General features: G+C 30.7%; 2 protein-coding genes across 9 annotated transcripts; one reads left to right on the forward strand and one right to left on the reverse strand.

Annotated features, from left to right (window-relative positions):
- Positions 1-1,793: 1,793 nt before the first annotated feature.
- On the reverse strand, positions 1,794-5,520 carry LOC143908676 (serine/threonine-protein kinase 16). Of its 2 annotated transcripts, none has more exons than XM_077426433.1 (6): positions 5,319-5,520; positions 4,522-4,756; positions 4,223-4,340; positions 3,939-4,093; positions 3,727-3,861; positions 1,794-2,084 (listed from the first exon to the last, which is right to left on the reverse strand). In XM_077426433.1, exons 1-6 carry the CDS (start codon positions 5,426-5,428, stop codon positions 1,968-1,970), a joined length of 870 nt encoding a protein of 289 aa, XP_077282559.1. In that variant the 5' UTR covers positions 5,429-5,520; the 3' UTR covers positions 1,794-1,967. The 2 variants fall into 2 exon arrangements, with proteins under 2 accessions (XP_077282559.1, XP_077282558.1); XM_077426432.1 differs by having other exon boundaries at positions 4,223-4,427.
- Positions 5,521-6,466: 946 nt separating this feature from the next.
- Positions 6,467-10,264, forward strand: LOC143908674 (uncharacterized). 7 transcript variants are annotated; one of them, XM_077426429.1, is made up of 8 exons: positions 6,602-6,735; positions 6,835-7,022; positions 7,108-7,228; positions 7,307-7,347; positions 7,576-7,833; positions 8,088-8,266; positions 8,352-8,575; positions 9,874-10,264. In XM_077426429.1, exons 2-8 carry the CDS (start codon positions 6,858-6,860, stop codon positions 10,089-10,091), a joined length of 1,206 nt encoding a protein of 401 aa, XP_077282555.1. In that variant the 5' UTR covers positions 6,602-6,735; positions 6,835-6,857; the 3' UTR covers positions 10,092-10,264. The 7 variants fall into 7 exon arrangements, with proteins under 7 accessions (XP_077282551.1, XP_077282555.1, XP_077282557.1 ...); XM_077426431.1 differs by having other exon boundaries at positions 7,579-7,833; XM_077426425.1 differs by having other exon boundaries at positions 6,467-6,609; positions 7,108-7,347.
- Positions 10,265-11,111: the final 847 nt, after the last annotated feature.

Raw genomic sequence — 11,111 nt, forward strand, 5'->3', positions numbered from 1 at the left:
GTATTTCAATTCCGGCAGCAAATGTAATCATCATGAGGAAACGAAAGATACAATAATAAATGACAAATCTCAATTTTATTCGAACCACATATATTTAAAAAATGTCAGATTTTACGCTCTCAAGTTGGCTACGGCCGCCATCGTATCGTATGTGACGATTGTGACGTCACGAGAAACGTCACATCGTACGATCATTTATACGTGGAGCCGGTTAAAACTAGAGACGTGCGATTTACAAAATTGTAAGTATATCACGATTGCGATCTTTCTTAAGAATCGCAGTATCACGATATATCGCATCATGATTTTTATCGTGAATATAATTTTGAATTTTGCTTTGTACAGAATTTTACAGAATATTATATATATATATATATATATATATATATATATATATATATATATACTATACAAAATATATTAAATAATTATAATAATTAATATATTAAATTAAGTGTATAGGAAATAAATATTAAATTAATAATAAACATGTACAAATTTTTGTTCACAATATTAAAGCAAAGCATATATTTTTCCCATATCTCGCTGTAAATAAAAACTTCCATAATGATTTCAAGATTATTTTCTTAGTTTGACGCTTTAACTACTTATAACATTTTCACAAATAAATAAAAAGGAACAAATTTCGAATAAATTAATTAAATCAAGTGTAAAATTAAAAATAAGCATTTAATAATCGAAACTAATTAATGTGCATTCATAGCATTTAAATCACATGAGGTAAAGATAACTTTCAGTTTATCATTCTTTTATAAATAATGAATACTTCATTACAAGTGTGATTTCGAGCTGCATTTGCGATTTTAAATAGCATGCAACTTTGTTATTAAAAATTCAACTATACATATCATATTATGATTCAAGAAAAAACGTTGGTAACAATATATCGCAAAAAATCGCATATAATTTAAAACCAAATCTTAAAGTTAAAAAAATCACAATAAAATATTATATATATATATATATATATATATATATACATATATATATATATATATACATATACATGTATCTTATATGTATCTAAGCTTCAAATAAAAATTCTAATAAACTTTATACAAAATTATCTAAAAATTAATATTTTTAATTCATTAAATTTCAGTTTTTAATTTATTAAATTATAATTAAATTGTATAATTTATTTAGATCTCTAAAGTTTAATTTGCAATAAAGTTTTTGTTTTCAAATACTAATAAAAATGGTTGTTGTTAATATTTTCAATAAAGAGAAAAATTTATTCCAAATTGGCAAAAAAATCTGTCATTAAAATGTACCTAAAAAATAAGATAAAATACTCTGTATATAGAATTATTTCTATTTCTTAGAATCTATAAAGGATTTCTTTGTATTTAAGAGTAATTTTACACATAAGACAGGGCGTCGAAAAGTAATAAGTGTATAACAACAAGAAACATATATATGGAGGGATAAAAACCAGTGGTGTAAGTCAAATTCTTTAAAATATTTAACTTACACCACTGTGGTTTTTACCTTTCCATATATATGTTTCTTGTTGTTATACACTTATTACTTTTATATATATATATATATATATATATATATATATATATATATGTATATATATAATGTTTCTCTTTCTTCTCTTCTGTGAAATTATATTAAAATATATTATTTTTACTTATTTTACTTTTTACATTACCTGACTATATTATAATTACATATATTACAGAATACAAGGAATGTATTTTGATATTTACGAATCTTCTGTTTTTAGAAATTTTATAAATATCACTATTCTTTTCGTTAATATCTTCATTTTCACAATCTTGGTCATTTAAAATATTTTTTCACATTTTCTTGGTACGTATTGTGTTTTACCGTATTTTTTTATATTGCTTACAGGTCTGTATATAGCATATACAATATCAATGCTATTTCCCTATATGCAGTACAGTTAAAATCTTATACCATGATATGACATAAGACTATACTTTATGTTTTAATTTTACGATAGTATCGTGCACGCTCTCTATTACACTATATATGTACGGACGTTCCATTGGATTGACTTTTAACATCATCAAAATTAAATTTTGCATATCCTGGAAAAGAAACATACAATTTATCTGTGGAAAAATTATACTGCATTATAATAAAAGCCTGTACATGAAGAGAGGTACAATTTTATTGAAAAAGCAAAACAACGATCTTGTGTGTGTGTGTGTGTGTGTGTGTGTGTGTGTGTGTGTGTGTGTGTGTGTGTGTGTGTGTGTGTGTGTGTGTGTGTGTGTGTGTGTGTGTGTGCGCGCGCGCGCGCGCGCGCGTGCGCGCGCAAATCCTAATGCCAAAATGTCGAGGCTATCAAGTTGTCATCCTGATATTCATCGGTCTTGTGAACAGTGTACAAAGAAATAAAGTGAATAATAATTTCAAATATTTCTATCGAGTTGAGGGTAATTATATAAAAGGGACATCTTCTCCGATGACCTTGACCTTGACATATGTTATCAAGGTCACCCTCCTAAGTGACCTTCAGAAGGTTTTAGCCGTCGGTCGTTATTCGTTAAAAAGTTATTAACAAAAAAATTTGAAAAATATAGCAGCTATTTTGAGTATTTGAAGGCATAAATGACTAATATACATGTCAAAATAGTTCACGCATACACTTTTCACGCGAGACGAGGTGTCACATGGGTTCGTGGCGCGCTTTACAAGCTGGTTTAATGTATATTGCCACAAATATTCACACAGATGATCGACTAAGTTTATCTTCTTTAATACCACCTCTACTTAAACGAGCTTGTAAAGCGCGCCACGAACCCATGTGACAACTCGTCTTGCGTGAAAAGTATATGCGTGAACTATTTCGACATATATATTAGTCATTCATGCCTTCCAATACTCACATATATTCAATATACAATTTATCAACAATTTACTGCTTTAAATGTTGTCTTTTAGTAAAGCAGCGACTTTTTTGCGAAACAAAGTATTCTCTGCTTTAACAAAAAAACTTCAATTTATCAACAATTTACTGCTTTAAATGTTGTGTTTTGGTAAAGCAGCGACTTTTTCGCGAAATAAAGTATTCTCTGCTTTAACAAAAAGACTTCAATTTATCAACAATTTACTGCTTTAAATGTTGTGTTTTGATAAAGCAGCGACTTTCTCGCGAAATAAAGTAATCTCTGCTTTAAAGAAAAACGTAATATTAGTCGTTTCGTAATATGCCTCTCAGTACTTAAAATAACTGCTATATTTTCGAAACTTTTTTTGTTTATAACTTTTTAATAAAAAACGAGCGACGGCTAAAACTTTCTGAAGGTCACTCAGGAGGGTGACCTTGACAACATATGTCAAGGTCAAGGTCATCGGAAAGGATGTCCCTTTTATGCATAATTACCGAGTTGAGTAAATTGTGGAAGAGCCGTTTTGATATGCGACGTCTCTGAGTGCGTAAAACTTCGACAAGCACATTAGTGAACTTTAAACCTTTCCCGTTCAAACACTGTAGCAGCCTGATTAAGATTAATAGAAGAGAAATATGTTTTTTGTTTGAAAATGTGACAATGCATAAATGTTTAATGAAATAATTTAAAATAGAAAACAAAATAGAATTATAAATATTTAAATTTTATGTAAGAAATACTTGATTGTTTAATTCATGTATTGCTACTCAAATTTTAATATAAAAAATGTTTAGTCAATGGACACTTAAAAGAAGCGTAATATATAACAGATTACCTCATTATAAGGGGCATCTTCTGGAAATGTTATATGTACGCTAATCACAGCAAGAGCTACGCTGTCGCCTCGTTCGTAAACAGTATCAAAAGGAGATTTAAAATAACATAATGCATACAGTATACATCCCAACGACTAAAAAAGACACATATTAAATTCATAATACATGTTATTTTGAATTAAGGCAAGCATTAAAGCACTGTAACTCTAACCCAAATGTCTGTTCGTTCGTCAACCATACAATAACTCTCAACGTTGAATAATTCCGGAGCTCTATATGGCATGGAACATCTTTCAGCTGCTAAGTCTTGTAAAGTCCGTGCAGCTTGAGTACCACATACTTGAACTCTGGCAGTTGATACAGAACCTAAACCATTGTCTTATATTTAATGACTCCTCAACCAAGGACAAACAGAAAAAACCTTATATTTAATGACAAAAATTCATATACACACATTTGCTAAATAATTTGCTAATATAATAAAATTTAACATACCCAAATCCATAATAATAGGTATTCCATTGTCGCTAAGTACTATATTTGCAGTTTTTAAATCTCTATGAGCAAGAGGTTCTGGTTTAGCCTCATGAAATGCTTTTACACCTTCACAGATCTGTAAAAAAATGCTCAGGATATCTGTAGGACTTATGTAATTACAATTCTTTGCTCGTTGTTCTAAATCATTTGCTAAAGTTCCTTTCTAAAATTACAACAGTTAATTAATTGGTTTATTAGAAAACATATATATAACATTTAAAACATCATACTTTTGTTAAAAAACCATGTCAACTTACATGATAATATGGTAAAACAATTAACATTTCGCTCGTTGTATTCACGATTAGGTCTGCTGTACCTTTGCAAGTCGAATCTATACATTCTATAACATTTGGATGCTTTATCAATTTATAGTATTCAACCTCTTTTGCTGCTAATTGCTGATCTTCTGGTCCATGACAAGTAATTTTCTTAATAGCGTACTTTTTATGTGTAATGATTTCCTCAACCAAAAGTACTGTGCTAAATCCACTAAAAATTTAGTGTAAAATTTATTCATACTGCCAGTCATCCCACTTTTTAAGGTTATTAATTATTCTTATAAAAGTAATGACATACTATAAATACTATCTTTTTGCATATGTTTTAAGAAAATCTTTTTTCTTGTGTATAATTTGTTGTTGAATGAATTTAGATTATATACAGGTATCCCGTTTCTCGAAAGCTTACTTTACATCACTTATTTACTTTTAAGTGGCATAGAGACCTACATTGGTACCTGTTTATACTAATTAAAGAAAATCCGAAGATTTACGAAACAAATCTTTCCCATATAAATTAATGACGATTGTTTCTTCGCTTTACGCAATTTCGGTTTATGAAAGGTTTCATAGGAACGCTCTACTTTCGGATAGCAGAGAAAACTGTAATTGTTTATAGAAATAATTCTTATAGGAATACTATACTTTCTTATCGGAATACTATTACATGAGGTACATTATGTATGCAATAAATTGTACGATTATATTATCAATAAATATAATTATAAATGAAAAATTATATTAATTATGAAAAATTGTTTGATAAAACTTGCCCATCTCCGAGGTGTTCGCAGACCTTATATTTCCTCGAGTTTACCGTAATGATCTCTTTAGTGCATATACAACCCATTCTAAAAATTATATTTAAACCTAAGCTATTCATTCTCGTTGTTAATTATCATTATAATAAAAACGAAAAGAATTTTACGAGAATTAAGTATCTCGCATCTCGCTGCTTTCACTACTAAAGTAGGCTGCGTTCCAAAATTCATTCTCGATAATCTCGATATAAGGCCCGGTCTACAATGGATGTCGGAAGTCGGAGTCGTAATAAATTGACCAATCACAATCTATTATGCTAGGTCTACAATGCGAGTCGTAAAGTCGTGAGTCGTAAGAATTGACCAATCACAATCGAATTTGAGGAGAATAATCAACTGTGATTGGTCAATTCTTACGACTCACGACTTACAACACTCATGCCATTGTAGACCGGCCCTAAAGGGTCTGTTTTCTGTTGCTAAACTGGCTGCACTAGTTCAGAGTTTATCTTTAGGTTTGTTTGCGTCGCATGTCCTACCAGCTCCTAATCACTAGAGGCTCTCGATCTACTTCAACGCACTCCAAAAACTCATCTGCTCCAATCGCCACCTTTTATACGTGATCCAAGTGCTCTTGGTGTTTATTGGAGTATGCGACGCGAATAAACCATTTTTTCTCTCAAATAATGTGGAGTAAAAAAGATAAATCACAGATTAATCTGTGGATAAACTCTGAACTAGGCAGCCAGTTCAGCCACAGTGCCACAGTAGAGGCCTAGATAATCAGAGAAGCGACATTGAGGGCACGCTTGCTGATTGGCTGACCGAGACACCAATCAAAACCGAGGCTATCGGGCCCGCAGCTGATTCCGTGTGCACGTGTGCAAAGTAACGTGTTAAGCCCCTTGCACAATGCCAGGCAACAGGCAATAGGAACAGGGAATAGAAATCAGAAATCATGTATAAATGCAGAATAAACAGTGACACAGGCAATAGACACAGAGTTTCCGTCACGTTGGAAATTCTGTGCCTATTGCCTGTTGCCAACCAATCATAGCATTCGAATTTTTTAGGTTGTAATTAACGATTTTTTGGTTATTTCCTGTTCCTATTGCCTGTTGCCTGGCATTGTGCAAGGGGCTTTAAGGTGAAATTTCATGAGCAGTGAAAAGCAGCAGCAGATCGTACTGATTGGCTGCAAAATAGAGAAGTTCTCAAATTTCTAGAACTTCTCTATTTTGTAGCCAATCAGTACGATCTGCTGCTACTTTTCACTGCTCATGAAATTTTACCATTAGGTTAGGTAAGTGAAAAAGATTAATATATTTTTAATATTATTAAGAAAAGAATTGTAGACATTCGTGAAGTTTTTGGGACATCGTAAATATATGCATTTTGTGTGGATGAGGGTTATATCATACAATAATCAGTAATATATTTCTGTTTACTTGTAACTAATTGAGAGAGAATGTGATCATATTTTTAAATATTTTTATAAACTTAAATTATTACATTTGTCTTTTTACAGAAATCAAGAGTTTGTGAATAAAGATGGTAAAAGTGTGTGAGGTATTTGGTTGTACAACAACGGAAAAAGATGGACTATGTATGCATAAATTTCCTAAGAAGAATGTGGAACATCGAAATGCGTGGGTAGCTTGGATCACTCGTAACCGTCCCGGGTGGAGTCTAAAATGTAATAGCAGAGTTTGTGAGGTATTTTATAGGATTCATAAAATGTTGAAACATGCCCTCAGATGTGTGTACATATGTTTATCATGTATTGTCTATTTCGTTGCAGTTGCACTTTGTTGCTGAGGATTATGTAGAGGACACAAGAAGAAATGGAATTCTTCGAAGGCTGAAAACATCTGCTATTCCCTCATTGCAAGTAGAGGGAATTAAAAATAGTGAAAATCATTGTAATACGAAAACTATACGAATAAGATTTCGACAAACCGCACAATACTTGAAAGATGTAACAAATATCCCTATTATAGGTGGTAAAAAAAAAGAGAATGAGCATGCATACTGCTTAAAAGTATTAACTTGCGTTGAAATAAGTATTTTCTCGATTTTATCAATATTTTATCAATATTTGTTGTGCCAAAATATTATATATGCTGCGTTCCGATATTCTCACTGTCAGTACTGAAAATCTATAGTATACGTAACGGAAACTATAGTTTTTCAGTATTGGCAGTGAGAATATTGGACGCAGCCATAGTGTTTGTAAAATAATTTTTTTCTGATCAATACATCCTTCCAGCAGATACAGGACTGTTTAGAAGTAGGAAATACTCATAAAGGGGAAAAATTACAGCTGAGTGTAAGATGTTTGAAAGATGAACATAGTGATGTCACACATGCAATGAAAACCATCGATAATGAATATACATCTTGTTCAACGCCACCAACTAAACATCCATTGTTGACGAGTAGACTAACTGCATCATCGACTTTATTGCAAGAGGACATGACAGTATCAGTGGCACAAAAAGATTCTGACAATGATTGCAATATTCAGGTAAAGGATTTTCTTTTCTTTTCCAGGTTTGTTTGAAATTGTGGTCGATTTTTTGTATATATTTGTTTATGCATTCTTTTTTAATTGGATGCAACCACTGCTGATATGTACATACACTTGGCGCGAGACACTATATAGTATTTCTTGAAAATGTAGGAGTATAGAGGTTATAAAAAATTAAAATAACATATTAATTCTTTATTGTTGATTATTCATGTGCTAGGATTTATTCTATGAATATTCTGGGTTTTCAGACATTATTTGATGGAGAAACTACAGAACATCAATTAACATTAATTATTTTAGCAACAAAAGCACTCGAATTTAAACCGTTGCCTGGATTTGATCCTAATGTTGATAGTTCGCAATATTATCGTGCTCAACAAGAAATTGATTGTGACGAAGTATATCCTGGAATATATATCGGTGACGGGTGAGTATGTACATACAAGAGAAAATAACATACAAAATAACATACAAATTAACGATAAAAACTTTTTTACGGTTTTCTTGTAAAGTATTACAGCAAAAAACAAGAAGTATCTTGAAATGTTAGGTATAACACATTTATTAAATACTGCTGAGGGAAAAAGATTTGGATTTGTAAATACAGATAAGATTTATTATGCGGATACAACAATAAAATATCTTGGCCTGCCAATTAAAGATTTACCTACCGAAGATATTAGTAAATACTTTTATACAGCAGCAAATTTTATTAATGATGCAATATCTACAAGAGGTAATTTAATTATTTTAAATTAATTTTAATGTGTAAGGTAGGTAGTCCAACAATGAACCATGTAAATTTCAGAGGCTTATATCTCTCTCAATTATTGAGTTGGAGATCTGTGTTTTTGCATACAGTTCATGAATTTAGTTGGCTATATACTGTATAAGATGACTTATAAGTTATTTTTAAAGTTTAGCCACAATTTTGATTTTTTTAAAACAATGTCAAATGGTTTATTGTGTACAGTGGTGTGTACACAAATGAACCTAGCCATTTTTAACAATAAACCACATGTTTTATACAGTGAATTATTAGTGTTATTTTAGTTTTACTATGTTTTAAAATGTTTATTTAAGGAAGAGATAATTATAAGACATGATAAGTAAGATAAGTATAGTATATGACTTTAAATTAAAGCTAACTTAATTATAATATATATGTTGTGTTTTCATTATTTGAAGCTTACAATCAAAATTATTATTTTTAATCATACTTTTTCTTACTTATTGTTAGATTATTATTTATTGTAGCAATTAGTCTGTTTAATAAGACTTATAACACAGATAACTGTAGTAAAGAACAAAATGATTCATTGTAAACCATATAAAATTTTTTATGATAATCTTAAAAAAATTCGGTAAAATAATGCAATAGAAGAAAGTTGCTTACAGAATTATAAAGCCAAATATATACACAAAATTATAGAATAATAAAGGCGGCAGTGTGTGGTCTAGTGGTAGAGCGCCAGACTCGTAATCTGAAGAACCAGGTTCGAGTCCACTAGAGCATGTAAACATGGAATTTATTTTACGAAAGCTGTGCCCTCCGTGCAAGATAGGCTCTTGTGCGGAGCAAACTGTGCTCCCTCTTTCGGAAAGAGACGTTAAGCCGTTGGTCCAAAGGGTTAAGTGAAAGAAGAAGGGTAGTAATGGATGAGAATTGTAACCCTAAGGGTATCGATTAAAACTTCCATTTACTCCATTTTATAGAATAATAAAACAAAATAAATATAACAACAAAAACATAAAAAATATTTAAAACTTACGGAAAAAACTTTGTCACCCAAAAATTGCAAAATGTGGTCTCCAAACGACCGTCCTTCGCACGATTTGCCGGGCGATTGGGGAGCCGAAGAGGGGTTCAAATGCGAGTCGTTGCATGACAACAAGCACAATCTAGCAACACTACATTTATGAAATATTGCAATGGTTCATAGTGTTCATTGCATATGACAACTGGTTCATTGATGGACTACCTATACCTACCCTATGTGATATCATATATAAAATAAAATTTATTTTTCGTAGGTAAAGCATTCGTACATTGCATGCAAGGTGTATCTCGCAGTGCTACATGTGTTCTCGCATACTTAATGATAAAAATAGATATGTTAGCAGTTGACGCTATGCATTTAATCCGCACGAACCGAGACGTTCGCCCGAATAAAGGTTTTCTTTGGCAACTAGCACAATTGGATAATAAATTACGTAGGCAGCGTTTAACTAGTTTAACACCTCTAAAATAATATCAGTGTTGAGATTATTTTATTATAAGATATTTAAATGAGACAATAGTATAATTAATATGCGCGCACATGTGTATAAACAAAGTTATATCACTTATGTTTGATTAAAAAACAATAATTTAAAAAAAATCTGTAAAGATTAAATAAATGTATTAAATTTATAATATTTAAAATATGTGTAAGTCCTATATATTGAATTTTTTCTACTTTTATTGCTTCTTTGTATTTTTTCTTTCAACATTAGAAATATTGAGATGCCATTTTTTTATTGTTTCTGTTTTTGAAATTAATATTTTATTTTTTGTATAAAAATAGTAAAATCCCATTCTCTTTTACTCTAAACGAATGTTTGGCTTTTTCATTATTTTTATAAATTTTATAATTATTCATGATATTATTTACAAGTATTAAGTTAATAATCAAAACAATCTCTTACGAATGTACTTTTATGAAGTCGACATACGGGGTTAATCGGATCATCTTTTTCGGGGTGATTTGAATCATGAAATTTTTCGACATTCTATAGCTATTACAACAAAAGTGTATTTTTTTCGATTCCTAGATAGTTTGCACGTACAATCGTAAATCAATTAATGAGTTGTAGTCTCAATAAAAAACAATGAACGAAGCTATGCAGAAAGTAAAGTGTGGAAAAATAACTTTACGTTGAGTTGTTGATTGCTGTAAGGTTTCAGAGACTGGTATTGCATCTATTGCAATGAAAAATTCAGCCATCCATTTGTCAAAGGTCCGTATTTGTAGTCCGTTTTTCTTTCAAGAACTTAAGGGGATCCTGGAGTGACAGCGACACTGGCATAATCGGTCTAAGCAATATCTTTGAATTGGTTGAACATGGAAAATCCTTTTACACGATTAAAGTACGCACAAAAATGTAAAGGGCTGTACATCATTTTTTCTGATAAACTAAAAAAAATTTTATTTTCATAAATATTGTCCTAACCTGACGAAAATATTTGCTTTATACAAAAATTCTGCAGGTTTTTTATAGAAAATAGTGAT

This window comes from Temnothorax americanus, unplaced genomic scaffold (genome assembly GCF_048541705.1).
Source record: "Temnothorax americanus isolate GAGA-0224 unplaced genomic scaffold, ASM4854170v1 Scaffold110, whole genome shotgun sequence".
NCBI lineage: Eukaryota > Metazoa > Arthropoda > Insecta > Hymenoptera > Formicidae > Temnothorax > Temnothorax americanus.